General features: G+C 50.1%; 1 protein-coding gene across 1 annotated transcript in view; it reads left to right on the forward strand.

Moving 5' to 3' along the window:
- The window catches only part of LOC127209651 (voltage-dependent P/Q-type calcium channel subunit alpha-1A), a 142,966-nt gene that overhangs the window by 45,412 nt on the left and 77,231 nt on the right, over nt 1–20,323 (forward strand). The window contains exons 15-21 of the mRNA XM_051169332.1: nt 873–979; nt 2,587–3,264; nt 8,969–9,420; nt 10,772–10,910; nt 17,637–17,766; nt 19,138–19,197; nt 19,784–19,890. Coding sequence (XP_051025289.1) covers nt 873–979; nt 2,587–3,264; nt 8,969–9,420; nt 10,772–10,910; nt 17,637–17,766; nt 19,138–19,197; nt 19,784–19,890 — 1,673 coding nt within the window. The remainder of the gene's footprint in view (nt 1–872; nt 980–2,586; nt 3,265–8,968; nt 9,421–10,771; nt 10,911–17,636; nt 17,767–19,137; nt 19,198–19,783; nt 19,891–20,323) is intronic.

Consider the following 20,323-nt stretch of genomic DNA (forward strand, 5'->3'; position numbering starts at 1 on the left):
TTTTTTTTTTCCTTCATTGTCTTTCCATTGATGGTTCCCTTCTCTCTCTCTCTCTCTCTCTCTCTCTCTCTCTCTCTCTCTCTCTCTCTCTCAATACAGACTCACTTTGTAGCCCTGGCTGGCCTGAAACTCACAGTGATCTGCCTCATGAGTGCTGGCATTAATGGCCTGGGCTACCACACCCAGTCTCTAATGGCTTTTCTGAGACATAGATAAATGACTTCAAGTCCCCAACCATCTAGGCCATGAACTGAAGCCATAACCCCATCCCTCTCTCCCCATCTTTCCACAGTGGGGGGCTGAGGATAGATCTTATAGACCCCAGACTTCCTTCTCTGGGCTGTTATGGTACAAGCTATGGCTCTGCCACGGGGGTGGAGGGTGAAGGTGGGCTTCTGCCTCAGGGCCGGGGGGGTGCTACCCAATGTCTAAGGGAGCTAGTTCTGAGCATTTAAAACAGCCTGAAAAGCACAGAACACCCACAGACACAAGACTGGGGTGCAGCCGGGCGACAGAGCTCTGTCCTAGCTAGCACAAAGCCTCAGAGTCCACCCAGCACCAATAAAGAAGTTGGGGGGACAGAGGTAGGGGGAGCCAGGCATGCTTGCCCATGCCTGTTACTCCGGCACTGGAGAGGGCTGAACCAGAACCATCTCAAGTTCTAGACCAGCCTGGGCTACAAAGGGTTAATGAGCTAGCGATCCAACTGGTAGACTCACTTCATTACCTAGTCTGACTGGGGACCTTGGGTCCATGGGTTAAGGTCCAGGTACTTGTTTTTCAGTACCTCATATTTGCCCCTGGCTGGCAGCGAGGTGGGACGTGGGCCCCCAGGTCTGTTCTTGTGAACAGGAACCCCATTTGCCTTCTAGGATGAGCAAGAAGAGGAAGAGGCAGCCAACCAGAAACTGGCACTACAGAAAGCCAAGGAGGTAGCAGAAGTGAGTCCCCTGTCTGCGGCCAACATGTCCATAGCCGTGTAAGTGTCCCCAAGCCTCGGGTGCCACTCGGGCTACCATGTGGAGAGGGTTAGGGTGGCCCCCTAACTGCTGAGCCTGGGAGAAATAGGCGCCTTTGCCCTCTTACCCACTGTCACCCAGCAAGGATTTAATGAGCACCTACTTTGCACCTGGTCCTGTTGTCACTACAGGAAAAGCAGCATCCAAGTGGGGCGTGTGAGACCCTGTGTGTGAGTTCAAGGACAGCCAGGCCTAGATGGGCATAGTGAGATGCTGTCTCCAGGAAGTAAATTGTTAGGGAAGGACACAAGAGAGGAGCCAAGGCTCTGCAGCAGGGGTGTCTCCGGAATAGGTAGGAAAAAGACTGGCAAGGCTGGAAAAGAGTGGGTGAGGAGACAGACTTGGAGAAAAAAGCAAGGAAGGAAGCAGAATAGGCAAGGCCTTGTGGGCCTCAGAGAAAACTTGCCTTTTGGCTCCGAGAGGGGTGGTCGCCCGTAATTAAGTGATGGCCAGAGAGAGTCCTTGAACAGTAGAGTGTCAAGACCAGACTCAGATGTCTTCTAGTTTTTCATGGGATAAGAGACTGTGGGGGTGGCTGTGGTTATGTGGGTCTGAAGATCAGGTCCAAGAACCTGGGCTGGCCCATGCAGAGGGGATGAGGCCTGGGCAGTGTGGAGAGTGCAGCTGGACTCGGAGTCAGATTCTGAAGGTGGGTGGGACCTTTCTCTGGAGGATCGGAGGTGGTGAGAGCAAAGGTGTCTTCATCAAAAGGGAGTTCACAAACACTCAGAGCCACTTCTCTTCGGATGGTCAAGGGAGGTGGCTAGGGGAAGGCAGGTAGGGTCCGTGTTACAAAAGGCTCGCACAGCCAAATGCTTTCCTCCAGGGCTACCCACAGCTCCCGCCTGCACACACCCGGCTGCTCACAGCCCAGAGGAAATAGATCAGACAGGGCTTCTTGTGCCGCCATTTGTTCTGGCACTGGAGATGGAAGCCAGGGACACACAGGCGGTACGCGGGCCAGGCCTCCACCACTGACCACACATACCCAGTCTCTCACTGGGAGACTCTAGACAGGAGTTCTAGTGCTCAGGCCACTGGAGCCTGTAGTGAGGCAGGGTATTTTAATGGAAGCCTACAGTGGAGCCAAACTGCTCAGCTCAAGGAGCAGAAAGAGGAAAGGTGCCAAGGGCTCTTAAAGATGCAGGCTCTCGCTCACCTAAACTTCTTCCAAGTAGAGCCCGCCTCCTAAAGTTTCTGCCACTTCTTGTAAGTCCATGCAGCTCTAAACCCATCAACGGACCAATCGCGCATCTAGCAGTGAGGGAGCGGAGGTGGGAAACTGGCCTACTGAACAAAAGAAAAGGCATGTAAGATGGCTCCCCGGGAAAGGCGTTTGCCATCACGCCCCAGGCGCTTTCATAGTACAAGAGAAGGGAACGCAGATAGTTGCCCTCTGACCTTCACACACTTGCGACGGCCAGGGCCCAGGCACATACAAATGCTTATGTCAATGTAATAAAAGTTGAAAGAACCCACTAGAGTTAGGGGGTCACAGCCCTCGTTATCCGACCACCCTCACGCACGGCTGCATGCAGGGCAAGCAGCCTCCCTCCTTGCCTTGCAGGAAGGAACAGCAGAAGAACCAGAAGCCTGCCAAGTCGGTGTGGGAGCAGCGCACCAGCGAGATGCGCAAGCAGAACCTGCTGGCCAGCCGCGAGGCGCTGTACGGGGACGCGGCTGAGCGCTGGCCCACCTCCTACGCGCGCCCGCTGCGGCCCGACGTCAAGACGCACCTGGACCGGCCGCTCGTGGTGGACCCTCAGGAGAACCGTAACAACAACACCAACAAGAGCCGCGCGCCCGACGCCCTGCGCCCGACTGCGCGCCCCCGCGAGAGCGCGCGCGACCCCGACGTGCGGCGCGCCTGGCCCGGCAGCCCTGAGCGCGCACCTGGCCGAGAGGGCCCGTATGGCCGTGAGAGCGAGCCTCAGCAGCGCGAGCACGCGCCGCCCCGCGAGCACGCACCCTGGGACGCGGACGCCGAGCGCGCCAAAGTTGGGGACGCGCCCCGTCGCCACGCGCACCGGCCTGGGGCTGAAGGCGAACCTCGCCGACACCGCGCGCGCCGACGGCCCGGGGACGAACCCGACGACAGGCAGGAGCGCAGGCCGCGTCCCCGCGACGCCGCCAGGCCGGTCCGCGCTGCAGATGGCGATGGTGGCGATGATGGGGAACGCAAGCGGCGACACCGACACGGGCCGCCCGCCCACGACGACAGGGAGCGCCGGCACCGGCGCAGGAAGTGAGTGGACTCCGGGAGGGAACTGGGTGGACCTAGGTGGACCCCCAACTCACTCCAGACCTAGGACGTCTCCCCAAATGGCTAGGGTGAGGGTCACCAGACCCAGCTTACCGGAAGACATGGGGTGTGCCCAGGAGCTACAGACCGGGTTAACAGATGCGGGAACAGAGACAGTTCAGTGCTGGCTTGGACCCAGGGCCTCATTTTCCAAGCAAGAATCTACAACAGAGCTAACGCCCCACACTGGGGGATTCTAGGTTAACACTGTATCGCTGAGCCACACCCCAGCTCCTCACTGGGGGACTTTGGGCGGGCCCTCTAATGCTGAGGCACGCCCTCAGCCCTTTACTCCCTGATTCTAGCCAGGGACCGTATCACAGGACTACGTCCCACCTCAACATTATGTACTTAAAACGTCTGAGGTCCTGCCGTCTGGCATCCAGAGAGGCTAGAGGACTAACGCGTTGTGCGTCTTCCGCAGGCTCTAGGGAAAGCCCGCAGTCCCCACCGGATTTGTAGAGCTTTTCGTTGCTGGTTGTTTATTCTGGAGCCAGTGCACTCGGTGTTCTCGCTTGTAAATTGGACTCACCAGAAATGACCGATGAACCATTGCTAGAATTAAACCAGTCAATGCCAAGGCTCGCACAAGCACTACTGAATGTGAAGCACTTGGGACTCAGCACCTGTAGCTACCATTTGCCAGTCCTTTGCTCACTTGATGGCGCACCCCGTCCCCGCCCCCTCGCCAGGGGCGGGGGCGGGGGGGGGGGCAGGCATCAGAAAAGCCACTCTGGTCTCTCAGACGGAAAGGGAGGCATCTTCAGTGACAGTACCCCACCAGTAGGGGCTTTCTCTTATCCTTTTCATAACTTTTTTTGTACTCCTTTGGGTTTTTAGCAGTATCTGTTAACATGTAAATACTGCTTTCTCTTGATGACTTTTTCTTTCTTTTTTTCTTTTTTTTGGGGGGGAGGGAGGAGGGTTATGTTTGTTTTGGTTTTTCGAGACAGGGTTTCCTGGACTGGCTTTGTAGACTAGGCTGGCCTCGAACTCACAGAGATCCGCCTGCCTCTGCCTCCCAAGTGCTAAGATTAAAGGCTCTTTCTTTCTTTTTTAAGATTTATTTATTTATTTATTTACTATGTATACAGTGCTCTACCTGTATGTGCACCTATAGGCCAGAAGACAGCATCAGAACACATTATAGATGGCTGTGAGCCACCATGTAGTTGCTGGGAATTGAACTAAGGACTCTGGAAGAGCAGCCAGTGCTCTTAACCTCTGAGCCATCTCTCCAGCCCCCTTTTCATAACATTGTGCAGCGCTTCATGAAGACCCTGAACTGACTCTCCACAGAGAGGCCCAGGGACTTCTGTCTTGACAGAGACATCCATCTGCCTGTTATAAAATACTCTCCTCAAGCCAGGTGTGATGTCACTCCTATCAGCCTTGTTCTTGGGATGTGGGACAAGAGGATATTGACTTCAGAATTAGCCTTGGCTCCTTGAGAACCTACCTCAATGCAATGATGATGATAACACCCTCTTGATCCATCGTACTGGCTTTTTGAAGGCCTGTGGGAAAGGGGCATTCGAACAACCTACAAGAGTCAGCTTTCTCCCTCCACTGTGTGGGTTCTGAGGAGTCAGACGTCTTAGCAGCCCAGCTTGTGACTGGGCAGGACTTGGGCTTCCCTCAAGCCCCGAGACTCTGTGTTCCAAACAAGAGCAGACCCAGTACAGATGTCAGGGCCACACACTAGTAGTTGAGGGATTCCCAACGGAATGACAGTTTAGACAAGACAAGGATCTGCAGACAAAAATCACAATGCTTGGGAAGCTGAGGCAGGGAGGTCACGAGTTCCAGACACCTGGGATACACAAAGAAATCCTGTCTCAGAGAGAGAGAGATGAGAGGGTTGGGATGAGGAGAAATGGGAGAGCTGCCTCTTCCTGCAGGGCCAGTCCTGCTCATGGGGGCTGACTGGCACCCTGGCTGGCTAATGTCCACAGCGCCCCTCAGTTACTCTATCACTGCATCCATTCCCACAATTCTCCCGTGAACACCATTGCTCTAGATCATTCTTTCCCTAGACGTTTCTCTCGAGTGTTTTCCTCTGCTCAGTGAAAGTGTTGAGAAGGCTCAGCTGTATTTTAGCCCAGACTGTGAATCCCAACCAGAAACTACAGGCAGTGGTGGGGGAGGGGCTGCAGAACGGGGGGCCCCATGTTTTCATTGCTGCGACCAAACACCTGAGGCCAAGTTATTCATTATATAGAGTAGAGGTTTATCCAACTTCCTGTTCTGAAGACCGCACAGTCGCCGAGCACGATGCCAGTCACTCTGAGGGTTTCTTGCTGCGTCCAGACCATGATGAGGGGCTCCCAGGGTGACCTGGAGCTGCCTAACTAAGCCCCTATTACCTCCCATATCTCCTCCAAAAACCGTCATCAGACAAATTTATGGATTACGTTTCCCAGTACGAGGTTAAGTAGATGGGGCGATCACATTAAAACCATAGCATACACACTCTGAGAAGTGTGACCAAGACAGGTCAGACCTACAAGAAGAGTAGTTAGAGAAAAGTGGAGAGTTTCCGTCAAAAACAACACATGCTAAGGTTCTGGGGGTCGATCAGAAGACAGCCAGCTTGCAGGACAATGAGAGGAGAGGAGCAAAGGGTTGGTGATGGGGTGATAGCACCCTGGGTCCCTTAAGAGGATAAGCAGCAACTGAAGGTGTGTTGTGCCTGCTGGTGCTGTGTGGAAGGAGGCAAAGTAATGAGGACAGAATGGGTTTTCTGTTGTTCTGAGATAGGATCTCATGTGTCTCAGGCTGGCCTTGAACTCATGATATAGCCAAGGCCAGCCTTGAACTCCTGGTCCTCCTGCTTCTACCTCCCAAGTGCTGGGGTTTCAGGCGTGGACTTACCACACCAAGTTTTATTTGGCATTGGGCATGGAATGCAGGGCTTTGTTCACACTGGACAAGCACTCACTGGACCACACCCTAGCCCTCCAGGAGGAGTTTTTGGAAGTCTCTAAATGTTGCGTGTCGGTCACTCCATGAGCAGAACCTAGTTCTGAAATGCAGTTTTCTTAAATGAAAAACCGTTTTCAGTCTTGGGCTCAGCACTTAAGAGCACTTCTGCTTGCACAGAAGATTTGAGTTCAGTCTCTAGCACTCACGTGACGGCTCACAACTTTCTGTAACTCCAGTTCCAAGAAATCTGATGCTCTCTTAGAATCTCCAAGGGCACTGGGCACCCATTGGCACACAGACATACATACAGGCACTAATAGATACACATAAAAGGCACACGCCTTTAATCCCAGCACTCTGGAGGCAGAAGCAGGTGGGTTGCTGTTAGTTCAAGACCAGCCCGGTCTACAAAGCAAGTCCAGGACAGCCAAGGCTACACAGAGAAACCCTGTCTCGAAAAAAAAAAAAAATCCAGCCTATATAGTCAGTTCTGTATCCACAGAATCAGAATCTGTAATATGAAAGAATGAATATAGTAAGAACATACTAACTGACCAGGCAGGGGGTACACTGCCAGCACTCAGAAGGCAGAGGCAAGGGGAGCTCTGTGAGTTCGAGATCAGTCTCACCTACATCGTGAGTTCCAGGCCAGCCAGGGCAACATGGAGAGGCCTTGTCTCAAAAACAACAAGACTATTTCAAGTGTTTTAGCACTGTATGAGCACTTGCTAAGTGTACACACACCATATTGGCAATACTGAAGTCTCCCCCCCCCCCCCCCCCCCCGCCGCCGACAGACATCAAAAACCTTAGAGCTGGACGTAGTAGTGCGCACCTGGAAACCTACACCCAGGAGGCTGAGGCAGGAGGATTGCCATGAATTTGTATTCTGTTTTGAGAATCGTTTGGATTCTGTTTAAGAGAGCTCAGAGTTCCCATGAGCTTCCCATTTCTTTTCCCTTCTCTTAGGTTATCCTCTGGCCTTTTCCACAGCCTGCCCTATGTGTTTCATTCACCCCGGGATGTTGACAGTGTCTTTCTCCTGTTCCGTTTATCTCCAGTCCCATTTCTACACTCACCTCTCTTCCCCTCTGGAACATTCACCAGAACACTACTTCCGCATTGTTCAATAGTTGCTAGACTCAGGTTCCCCCCATGCACCCCAGATGGACCTGGTGGTACCCCCAAGGTGGCCAAAGTGAGGCACAAGCTCTTTTTTTTTTGGTTTTTCGAGACAGGGTTTCTCTGTGTAGCCTTGGCCATCCTGGACTCACTTTGTAGACCATGCTGGCCTCGAACTCACAGCGATCCGCCTGCCTCTGCCTCCCGAGTGCTGGGATTAAAGGCGTGCGCCACCACGCCCGGCTCGAGGCACAAGCTCTTGAGTCCTGGTAAAGACCTATGAGCTACCAAACATCTACCACTCCTGGGGACTTGTCTCCTGACCAGTCGGATCAGCTGTTTGCAGCCAAAGTCCATCTGCATCTGTCACCATGGCAACCCACTCCCTCTTGGTACGTGGACAGGGTTGCTGCAGTTCTGAGTTTCCTGGCTTACTCTGCCTGTGTAGCAGAGAACTGTGATCCTTTAACACACAGCCTTTCACACACTCACTCCTCAACACCTCCATCTCATGCACCCCAAAGTGGTCACTGCCTGTATTCTTTGCCGAATGATGATGACGTTTAAAGTTTCTAGATAGGACCAGATTCCAGCTCAGCCCCTTCGAAGCTGATTCATGCGGGACAAATGTCCTCCCCTCTCTGCCTCAGTTTCCTGTTCTGTTGAATGGAGCTGATCCTAATACCCATCTCAGGAGCTGTGCTAATGCAGGAAGTCTAGGGGGGATGCAGAAAGTATGCTGCGAAGAGGGTCACTTTATGATCACCTCCAAATGGTCTAGGACAGTGTCCTAGGTCTCAGGGGAGTACACCTCAAGAGAAAAGTCCATGGCAGCTGGCAATGACACTCTGCCTGAGACAAACCTAATACAGCCAGCAGTCTCTCCCAGACACTGTGGAACAGGACCCAACTTCAATTTTCTGTATCTTTTAAATCATTTTTTAAAGATACTTCAGGATTAAAGTTAACTTGAAATTGAACTGGGCATAGTGATCCATACCATTAAGCCAAGCACTTGGAAGGCAGAGGTAGGCAGATCTCGTGTGTTCGAGGCCAGCCTGGTCTACAGAGTGAGTTCCGGGTCAGCCAGGGCTACACAGAGAAACCCTGTCTAGAAAGAAAGAAAAAGAAAACCAGAAAAAAAATAAGTAACCGGAAATGTATGAATGGACTTTGCACACTGGGCCAGCAAAAAAATAACCCCAGTAGTACCAAGGGTGTGATTCAGTGTTAGAGCCCCTGCCTCGAATCCCCCAGTGAGGGCAGTGGGTGTGGCTTCAGTATTAGAGGTCTACCACAGCGCATGTGCGGCCCTGTGTCCTTCCCGGAACTACGGAGAGTTCACAGGCTGTGGTCCCTTTTATCTTAAGAGTTCACAGCTGCTTGACCTGCCTAGAGCTGTGCGGCGCTCTGTGTGTAGAATCAGTAAACAACTTTTCCCATTTCTTTCAGAGTGGGTGAGGCTTGGGCCTCATGGGTAGTAGAGCTGGGAAGGGCAGCATACCGAGCTCGTGCTGTGGCCCCGGCCTGGGTAGTGGTCTCACAGCTGCACCGCTAATCCTAACAGCGATGCACTCTTCCATTCTGCTCTTCTCCTTAGAGAGAACCAGGGCTCCGGGGTCCCCATGTCTGGTCCCAACCTGTCCACCACCAGGCCAATCCAGCAGGACCTTGGCCGCCAGGACCTGCCACTGGCTGAGGATCTTGACAACATGAAAAATAACAAGTTGGCCACCGGGGAGCCGGCCAGTCCCCACGACAGCCTGGGCCACAGCGGCCTTCCCCCAAGCCCCGCCAAGATCGGGAACAGCACCAACCCTGGTCCTGGTCCCACCTTGCCCACCAACCCCCAGAACGCTGCCAGCCGCAGGACGCCCAACAACCCGGGCAACCCGTCCAACCCCGGCCCCCCTAAGACCCCCGAGAACAGCCTTATCGTCACCAACCCCAGCAGCACCCAGCCCAACTCAGCAAAGACTGCCAGGAAACCCGAGCACATGGCGGTGGAGATCCCCCCGGCCTGCCCGCCCCTCAACCACACTGTGGTCCAAGGTGAGGAGCTGCGGCGTTTCCTGGCCTGTTTCCTCCGCAGTCCAGGCTCACAGTGGTGGGAGGAGGAGACAGTGGACCTTGTGGGCAGCCCTCAGGGGCGCTGGTCTGGGGCCGCCCTCTGCATGTTGCCTTCTCTCCACAGAGCCCACACTGCCACAGAGGAGAAAGGAATCCCCAAATGGAAACTGGGGGGTGAGGGCGGGCTGGGGACAGCTTGGAGGCTTAGGTATACCACTCTGTCCAAAACACACAACACAGCCTGAAGCATCTACATGGTAAATAGTCCTGTGGCACCATAGGGAGGGAAGGGGCTTGGGATCTGGCTCAGCTGGTAGAGTGCATGCCTAGTGCACACAATAGAACCAAGGACAACCTTTGGGTAGAGGCAGAAAGTTCACAAGTTCAAGGCCACCCTTAGCTACATAGTGAATTTAAGGCCAACCTGGACCTCATTTCTGTTAGTAACAGTGATAATGTCTGTAGTCATCCCAAACGTTTATGTTTATCCAAATTCAGTTACTGTTGCAGCATACACTTCAAAATGTGTTTACTTTGCTCTTCTCCCAGTCTTGGTAATCCCTTTGGATCAGCCTCGTTTCTCCAGTCACCTGGGGCTTTGGCCCCTAAAGACAGCAGTTTCTCCAGTCACCTGGGGCTTTGGCCCCTAAAGACAGCATGGCGTAGATTCCGTAGGGCGTTGAGTCAGTTTGGGGCTCCCGCTTGTTTGTTGTGTTTTGGGATTGCTTCTCACTATGTAACCCAGGCTGGCCCCAAACTGGAAGTGACCCTCCTGCCTCCCCCACCCCCACCCCCAGTGCCAGGTTTACAGGTGTGCGCAGCCAAGTGGGACCTCATGGTGGGTTTTAACAGTGCACTAAGGATCAGATGAGGAAACAGACCTCCCTCCCCCCAGGAAGGCGCAGCCTACACACACACAGCCAGAGAGCCTGCCCAAGAGGGAGGAGCCACAGGTGCTCTCACAGGGGTCTGAATTTTCTATTCTATGAAGCAGGGCCGTGGGCAGCTGCCCCAGGCAGGTCTCGGTCGCATCAGAAAAGTCGAAGGAAACAGGGTCTCCATTGCTCTGTAGAGTACTTGGGAGCTGGCATTCTGGGGCCAAATTGCCCAGTTCAACCCCAGCTCTGCAGCTGTGTGACCTTACACTAGCCGCCGCATTTCCCTCATCTGTCTGATGGAGATCATGGGCACCACGATCAGGGTCAGGTGATGCCTGGTGCACAGAAAGCTCTTTCTCAAAGGTCTTGTGCTTAGTGTCAGCTCCAGGCATGACCAGGAACCCAGAACCTTGTGGGAAATCATGGAGGAACCCATTTGGTTCTTGTCCCAACAGTAAACAAAAACGCCAACCCAGACCCACTGCCAAAGAAAGAGGAAGAGAAAAAGGAGGAAGAGGAGGCAGACTCCGGGGAGGACGGCCCAAAGCCCATGCCGCCCTACAGCTCCATGTTCATCCTCTCCACCACCAACCCGTGAGTATGGAGGCGGGAAGGGAGGGGGCACCTCCCCTGTGGGGGGCGGAGCCAGGCTCCCCCCTGGGTGGGGGCGGGGCCAGCCTCCCCAGCTTGGGGGCGTGGCAGGCAATGGGAAACAGATCGCTTAAGCACCAGCCCTCAGGAGCTGAAAACTCCTCTTGCTTCACTTGTAGGGGGGGAAAAAAAAACTTGTCATAATACACTGCCCTGGAAAAGACCCCTTCCTGCTATGAAATGGAAAACTACTGCCATAGATACCCAGATCAAAACCATGCTAGGAGACGTGCCCTTTAGAAATGTCCGCCTTGTGCAGTACCCAACCTACACGACCTACACGGCAGGCAGCCGTGCAACTGAATTATGCTTCTAACGATTGCACCACTAAGATGTGGGTTCTGGGGTCCTGCGTGTCAGCTTTCTCTGAGGTTCAGCTTTTCACCTTTATCTTCTCCCTTATCAAACAAACGTTTACGTGACACCTAATGTTAGGTACCTGTTCTAAGTGCTTAATGTAAAAAAAAAAAAAAAAAAAAAAAAAAAAAGCCAGGTGTGGTGTAATCCCAGCATTCCGGGAGGCAGAGGCAGGGGGATCTCTGTGAGTTTGAGGCCAGCCTGGTGTACAAAGGGAGTCCAAAACAGCCAAGGATACACAGAGAGACCCTGTCTCAAAAACTAAAGAGAGTGAACAGCTCCTTAGCATTGGTACAGTGAGAACAGTTAAAGCTTGAACCAGAACAGCCCCAGGTTTTGTTTGTTTGAGTGGTTCTGGGAATGGGTCCAGGTGCTGTTGCTTTTGTTTTTAATCTCAATCGTTCAATTTTACCAATAAATACTCAGGAGCCAGTTGCTGGGGTGAAAGTCGGCTAGCTCAAAAAGGCAGAGAAAGCACCCAGCTGATCTTCCTCAGCCGACAGCAATGTCCCAGGATTCCCGACTCCTGCACCAGCTCAAACAACCCCTTTCAAACTAAATGTCCTCCCTTCTACTTCCTGTGCGTCTCTCTGTCCATCCTCCTGACTCCCTCTTCCTCTCTATGGTTTTATTCTTAATAATTCTATGTTCACTTCTTGCCAGCTGGTTGCTTTCTCCACCTCTGGAGCTACAGTTAACTTTATTTAATCCTGTTTACAATATTCAAGCAGAAAGGTCTTGGATTAAAGATGTGTGCTAAGGCTGAGCCACACAACTAAAACCAGGTTTTTAGCCGGGCGTGGTGCCTCACACCTTTAATCCCAGCACTCGGGAGGCAGAGGCAGGTGTATCACTGTGAGTTCGAGGCCAGCCTGGTCTACAAAGTGAGTCCAGGACAACCAAGGCTACACAGAAAAACCCTGTCTCAAACAAACAAACAAACAAACAAATTCCTATAGGAAAATGAGTAGAAGACAAAACAACCAAAATACAATCCAGCTTTGGCTCCAAACACACTATATGTGCCTCCTCTAATTTCTTTTCTACCAAAGCCAATTATCTCTTAGCCTCAGCTGATAATTTCCTTGGACTACTTAAATCCTTACCACCTTTTAAAGTTTGAAATAAATTACTCAGTCGTAGTTAACCAATTGTGGGCCATAGCCAGTTAATATCTTCCAGCAATTAAAAAAAAAATCATTAAGAGTTTATAATTGAGCTCTCCTGATTTGTACTTTTTGTGGTCAAATTTTCCATAAACCTATCTTACATTCTAGATAACTGATAGCATCTCCTCCTTGTGTTTATTTTCAGGAGCAATTTGTAATCCCCAGCAAGGCAAAATTATCTTTATTTCATCCAACAGTTTTTCAGAGATATCTATATCTGAATCAGCCAATAAGATATAATTCGTATAATGATAAATTTTAGATTCAGGAAACTGTTTACAGTTCTTTTTTTTAAAGATTTATTACTTTTTAGAAATTTATTGTGTATACAGTATTCTGCCTGCATGTATGACTACATGCCAGAAGAGGGCACCAGACCTCATTACAGATGGTTGTGAGCCACCATGTGGTTGCTGGGATTTGAACTCAGGACCTCTGGAAGAGCAACAAGTGCTTTTTAACCTCTGAGCCAACTCTCCAGCCCTACAAATTATTTCTAATGGCTGTTGTACAAAATATTGACACAAGGTGGGGCTGTTGAACATTCCTTGCGGGAAAAACTTTCCGCGGATACCTTTTAAGAGGCATTATCATAAGTAGGCACTGTGAAGGCAAAATTTTCTTTATCCAGTTCTTGTAAAGGCATAGTTAAGAAGCAGTCTTTTAAAATCAATCACTGTAATAGACCACGCCTTAGGTAATAAAGAAGACAAGGCTGTAAAGATCCTGTGTGCTGAATCACCTTATTTAAGGCTCTTAAATCTGTTATTATTTGCGCCGGGCATGGTGGTACATGCCCTTAATTCCAGCACACTGAGTTCAAGGCCAGCCTGGTCTACAAAGCGAGTCAAGGACAGCCAAGGCTACACAGAGGGACCCTGTCTTGAAAAAAGAAAGATGGGGAAAAAATCTGTTAATATTCTCCATTTTCCAGATTTCTTTTAATGACAAAAACAGTAGAATTCCAGTGACTGGGCAATTCTTCAATGTGTTGAGTCGTTAGCTGCTCCTGTACCAGCTGTCCTAGTACCTGTAATTTTTCTGATGTCAAAGACCATTGCTCCACCCACACTGAGTTCATCAGTTAACCATTTTAAAGGTAGGGAAGTTGGTACCTTTGAAAGATCACCAGCTGCTGTGTCCTGCTTATGTACAAACTGAACAGTTTGTGGCTGTTCTTGATAATAATTTTTAATATTTTTCTCAGAATTCCTTATTTCATGGTTTGTTTCTGAGATTGGAGGAATGTTACTCTTGTTTTCCATTGCTGCAACAAATCACATCCCCATAAATTCATGGCCATATAGCCACATATGGCTTTAATTTTCCTATTTGTCCTTCTAGCCTTAAATACCTGTCTTGCACTTTGTTTTACCTGAGGTAAAGTTCCAATCCCTAGACGCTGACTACTTACCTCCTGAAGAGGCCAATCTAGATGCCAAGATTTTGGTGAAGTCATTGTTGCATCTGCTTCTGTGTCTACTAAACCTTGTGTTTCAACGTCATTTATTTGTATATTTATAACAGTTTACCAAAATACTCGTTTTCTTGTCTCTCCTGAATTTTTTTGTTTTATCTACTGAAGCTGAGCAGTGCTGTTTTTAACAACAGGCATGAGGTCTTTAAAGCGCTCTGTGGATGAGTTTCTTCAACGATATTGAGACCTGCAAGAGGCCCCAGAGGGCATCTCCTGATGGCAGTGGGTTACCTTGACTGTCCCTTGTTGCTATGCATTGATTAGTCTAATGCCGGCCTTTGCCACACTTTCTGCACACTCTAGAAGACTGGGGTCTTTCTTCTTTTTGCATTATCTCTGGGGGCGGGGATTGTGTCTAGGAATGCCTTGCCTACCATATCCCTTTTCAGATGACCTTGCTTACCACAATTAAAACAGCTGACATTTTGATTTTTCTAAAAAACCTTTAGAAATTCTTCTATCAGAGTGTAGCATGATGAATGTGAGATCCAATATCAGCCATGTTTCTAACCCATTTCTCTACAGGTGCTCATCTTGCTTTTTTTTTTGGTTTGGTTTTTTTTTTTTTTTTGGTTTTTTTTTTTTTTTTTTTTTTTTGGTTTTTCGAGACAGGGTTTCTCTGTGTAGCCTTGGCCATCCTGGACTCACTTTGTAGACCAGGCTGGCCTCGAACTCACAGCAATCCACCTGCCTCTGCCTCCCGAGTGCGCTAGGGTTAAAGGCATGCGCCACCACGCCTGGCTGCTCATCTTGCTTTTAAAGGCTTAATCGTTCTTCCACATTCTGAGTTAGCATTTTCAAAAGCCAAAGGTTTGATTAATATTTGACTTCTGAATCTGATACTATTTTATTTATATAGCTTATACAATACTGAAATTGTGTAATTTTAGTAAATGACACAGACTTCTTCCCTGGTCCCTCAACCTTGTTCCAAGCCTTTAAGCTGCTAACTGACACAGCACCAAGGTGTGATCATCAAATTCAAGCTGTCTTCGTAACTCAGTTTATTGACCTTCACCTAGCAAATAATCCTGGGAAATATTAATACCTCTAGCCCTGTTTTGTTATTCTATTGGCCCTAGCTTCCTCTTTCCACCGTGTTCACCATTGTAACTGAGGACCAGCTTCCAACATTGCTATTGCCAAGTCTTTCCAGTCTTGGGGAATAATTCTGTTCTGAGGTGCCTATGAGTTTAATATTTGCTTCACGTAGGGCGAATGCATACCATTTGAAACAATTGCTTCCTTAAATATCCTCAGGTCTTAAAGAATTGCCTCCTTAAATCTCCTTAAGTCTTAAATGTCTATAGAAGTCCATTTAACTTCTCCATATCCTTGGGGGTAGTTATCCTCTGCTGGTTCTTGTTTGGTAACTGGATAAACGAAGATTGGTTTTTCTAACAACCTTGGGTTGCCCTTCTTCAGTTTCATTATGTGGTGGTGCAGTAGGCACTTGTCTAAGTTCCCTTGTCTATGTCTGAGTATTTTTCTTATTTTCATTTATAAGTCTTTCTATGGCTTGTATCTTATCAATTTGGCATAATTATGAAACTATTTTTTCATATTTGGTACAACAAAAACACTATGTCTATTAAGGATAAAATTTGAATTGCCAGACTGGTAGTAATTATGATGAATGTTATGTCAATCTCAATTAAGTCATTTATCTTTTCATTTTTCTGCTCCTATTTCAAGCCATATAAAGTAGCACTATATAAGGCCCTAATGTCCTCTATTATGATGTTTGCCATCCTTAAAATGGGAAAGATTTTTTTTCCTTTTAATATTCCTTAACTCTCTCTGTGAAGACTTTCCAGGTGTCTTACCAAATCTGTTGCCTTCTCGGTTTGTCCGCAGCTGGTGTCATTTCTCTGTCCGTGTGGTCGCACCACACATTGGAGCGCCAAATATTTTTTTAACAAAATCTCAATCATTCCATTTTAGCAATAAAGACTCAGGAGCCAGTTGCTGGAGTGAAAGTCAGATAGCTCAGAAAGGCAGAGAAATCACCCAATTGACCTTCCTCCTTAGCCAACATCCCAGAAGGAATGTCCCTCCTCCAACACCGTCTCAAACAACCCCTTTCAAACTAAACGTCCCTCCCTTCTACTTCCTGTGCATCTCTCTGTCCATCCTCCTGACTTCATCTTCCTCTCTATAGTTTTTCTTAATAATCTTATGTTCACTTGCTATCAACTGGTTGCTTGCTCTGCCTCTTGACCTATGATTGACTTCATTTAATCTTGTTTATGCTACTCAAGCAGAGAGCTCTTGGATTAAAGGTATGTGCTAAGGCTGAGCCACACCACAACTAAAACCAGGTTTTTCCAGTAAGTAACACAGTCTTGGGGTTCATAATGTGATCAAACATCCTGCAACACCCAGGCTTTGTGCATGCCAGGCAAGCACGCCTGCAGCCCCGGGTGTGGTTCTGTTGGTGGTGGTAGTGATGAGATTTGGTTTTGGTTTTACTTATCATTGTCGTGTGTATGAATGGTGTTTGTTTGCCATGACTCCCGGGTGGCAGTCAGAAGGCCCTGGGGTCATCCTTCTCCTTCCATCTTCACCTGGGTCTCAGTGATTGAACACTGGGCACCAGGTTTGCAGGGCAAGCACCTTTATATCTCACTGGCCCTTGTGTGTGTGTGTGTGTGTATGTGTGTGTGTGTGTGTGTGAGAGAGAGAGAAAGAGAGAGAGAGAGATTTGTTTTGTTGGTGAGTATGTTTGTGTTTTGTTGATGTTTTGTTTTGGGTGCACGTGATTTGTTGTTGTGTATGTGTGTAATTTGAGTTGTGTGTGTTTAGTTCTGTGTGTGAGTGTTTGGTATGTGTGATTCATTTCCAGACCAGATCTTACTCTGTGACCACACGGGTCTTGAACTCATTCCATAGTCCAGATTGTCTTGAACTCTTAGTGATCCTTTGCCACGGCCTCCTATATGCTTGGATGACAGATAAGAGACACTACACTTGGTTCCTTTTTGTTGTTGTTGTTTGTTTGTTTTGTTTTGTTTTTTGAGACAGGGTTCTCTGTGTAGCCTTGGCTGTCCTGGACTCGCTTTGTAGACCAGGCTGGCCTCGAACTCACCGTGATCCGCCTGCCTCTGCCTCCCGAGTGCTGGGATTAAAGGTGTGCGCCACCACCGTCCGGCTTGGTTCCTTTTTTTTTTTTTAGACCCTAGAATATTTTACACATGGAAAACCTGGCCTTGGGATTGCTCAGTGCATAGAGGCATTTGTTGCCAAGGCTACCATCCTGAGTTCACTTCCTGGGACCCACAGAATCAACCCCAAGTTGTCCTCTGAGCTGCACAGGCAAGTTTTGCCACAATCACCACCCAACACACACAAATAAGTAAATGTGATTAAAAGAATAAGTAAATGAATCTTTCCGTGCCCTGCAGAATCATTAGCAGTGGAAAGTACTCCAGTAGTTTGCAGGGCAGGAGCTCGTCCATGGGCAAGCATGACTGTCTCAGATGGCTGGAGTCTTCCAGCCGCACTGGACTATAGGACACAGGCTCTATAGGACTATAGGACACAAGGACTCTTTGAGAGTCCTTGACAGATGCTTAGAGGCGATGGACACTTCAGTGGAATTCTAGAGGAGAGGAGGCGAAAGGCCCATGAACCCGTGATCTGAGGTGCCCCTTGCTCTGCCTGCAGCCTTCGCCGGCTGTGCCATTACATCCTGAACCTGCGCTACTTCGAGATGTGCATCCTCATGGTCATTGCCATGAGCAGCATCGCATTGGCCGCTGAGGACCCGGTGCAGCCCAACGCACCCCGCAACAACGTGAGTCCTCCCCCCCTCCCGCTCTGCTCACCATCCGAAACAACAGATTAGACTGACTCTTGGCCCCACCCCACCCCCACCCCGAGCCATACCCACAGCCCCTCTCACTGGAGGATTCTAGCAGAGGCTCCACCCCTGAGCCACACTCCAGCCCCTCACAGGCTGGATTCTAAATCGGGGCTCCACCCCTGAGCCACACCCAAAGTCCCTTACTGGAGGATCCTGGGAGGGGCTCTATCCCTGAACTTCATGCCCAACCCCTCACCTCTTGAACCACTTACCCAGCTCCTAGGTAACGTTTTCACTGGTGACCATGGAATACATCACTAGAGAAGAGACATTTAACCCATGCCATTAAGGGAGAAAGAGCAGGCAGATGTGGTAGCGCACACCTTTAATCCCAGTATTCGGGGGGGGGGCAGAGATAGACGGATCTCTGTGAGTCCGATGCCAGCCTGGCCAACAATTCGAGCTCCAGGACAACCAGGGCTGTTACACAGAGAAACCTTGTCTCAAAAATAAAAATTGAATTTAAATTAAAAAAAAAAAAAAGGAGAGCAGGAATCAGATGAAATCCAGAAAATGAGCAAGGAGAACAGTGTAGTCATCAGTGAGACCGGAAAGTGGCTAGCTAGAAGGATGCTTCAGACCTGACTCAGATGATGGTCATAAGCATGCCTCCAAGGCCATCTTAGAGGGTTGGAACGCATGGCCCAGCGCGTCTCTTATCCTAAGGGAGGCAAGGATTGGAAGGAGAGGAACTGTATAATTCAGGTGGTCATACCACCCTCTGCTGGTCATGTTTGGTAATTACCAGCCCTTGAACCTACAGCCCCCACCCTCACCCTGAGTGTCCTGGGTGGCTCCAGAAGCTAAGGGTAGGGACAGCTAGAGCCCAGGTCTGGGCAGGATGGTGGAGTGAGGAAGAAGAGGGTCAGTCATCCCAGACTGAGTGGTACCTCAGGGTGAAAGAGCCAGATGACAGGGGGCCCCAGAATTTTGAAGATGCTCCTGGAAACGGAATCCCAGGGCATGGACACTGGCCAGTCACCTCCAAGGTGGAATGGACTCCTCCAAGGCCCTCTTAGTCCACAAGGGCCTTGGAGTACATGAGAAAAGCGCTCTTGGTGACTGGAGGGGTAGGATTTGCTGTCAACTCCTGGATGCTTTTATTAAGAACCTACACATCCTTAATCATGCCTGGGAGCAGTTGACCAGGCTTGACCCTGTCCTGTCCACTGAGTGGAAGGTCTACTCCCAGGGACTCTTCAGGGTGGTCCTCACACCCCAGTGGGCCACCACTAGGTTCCCTAGGAATCCGTTGCTGGAGCGAGCCTGTGATTGGGCCCACTGGCCTCTTTTTCTCTGCAGGTGCTGCGATATTTTGACTATGTTTTTACAGGCGTGTTTACCTTTGAGATGGTGATTAAGGTAAGAAGTGGGGCTTCCACAGATCTTCCATGAGGAAAGCGGCCCAATCCAGGAGTGAGGCATGCTGAGTTTGAGGGGCAGTCGCCGGGCAGGTGTGGAGGGAGGGAGGAAGGGAGGAGGAAGGAGGCCAGGTGAGCAGGGAGGTAAGGGTTGGTAGTGGCTGGGAGGAGTTTGGGATGCACACCAAAGGAAGTGAGAGCCATGGGGGCGGGCTCTAGGGAGAAGATGGGGCTCTGTTTGAGCATTCTCAAGCACCCTCTGCCAAGCTGTAGGTGACAGATGAGGGCATTGTCAAGAACCAAGTAGACCTCAGTGAGGGCAGGAACCACAGGTCACCAAGGAGGAAGTAAGAGGCAGACAGATTCTTGGGAGGGCCCAAAGATAAAGATGGAGTTGCAACGCTTGCTGAGGCATGACCTCCTGTGGGAGTTCAGACAAAGCGTGCTCTGAAACTTAGGCTTGAGAACTGTTAAGCCAAGCTCCTTTTCCTCAGAAGGACCCACCTGTCATCCTTCTGCCCCAGGTGGGTGCTGATCTAAGGAAAGTTGAGGTCTCTAAGCACTCTGTCTTCTCCCCCCACCCCCAGATGATCGACCTGGGCCTCGTCTTGCATCAGGGGGCCTACTTCCGTGACCTGTGGAACATTCTGGACTTCATAGTGGTCAGTGGGGCCCTGGTGGCCTTTGCCTTCACGTAAGTCTCCATGCAAGGCCCCCCTGGCACCCTAGTCTTAAGTCCTACTGACAGATGTGGGTCACATTCTAGGGTTCAGAGATGGGAATGAGAGCTATGGGCCAGTGGGAGGCGGGGTGGCATATGGACCAGTGGGGGGTGTGGCATATGGACCAGTAGGAGTGGGCGTCAGTGTGCCCCAGTGGGGTTGCAACTGGCTTTGTGCATGTCATCGCCATTAAGGAAGGAAGAAAGGAAGGAAGCGTCCAGAGCCACCTTCCACTCCTCCCACAGCAAGGCAGTGGCCTCTTGCTGTGCTGCTTTCAGCATTCTTGCCTCTGAGAACATCTCATTTCCCTTCCCACAGTCCCACTACATGTTGTCTCTTTGGGGTGCCTCCGAAAAGACAATCAGAAATCAAGTGTGCATGAGAGTCCCATTCCACCTGTGAGCC

This window comes from Acomys russatus, chromosome 26 (assembly GCF_903995435.1).
Source record: "Acomys russatus chromosome 26, mAcoRus1.1, whole genome shotgun sequence".
NCBI lineage: Eukaryota > Metazoa > Chordata > Mammalia > Rodentia > Muridae > Acomys > Acomys russatus.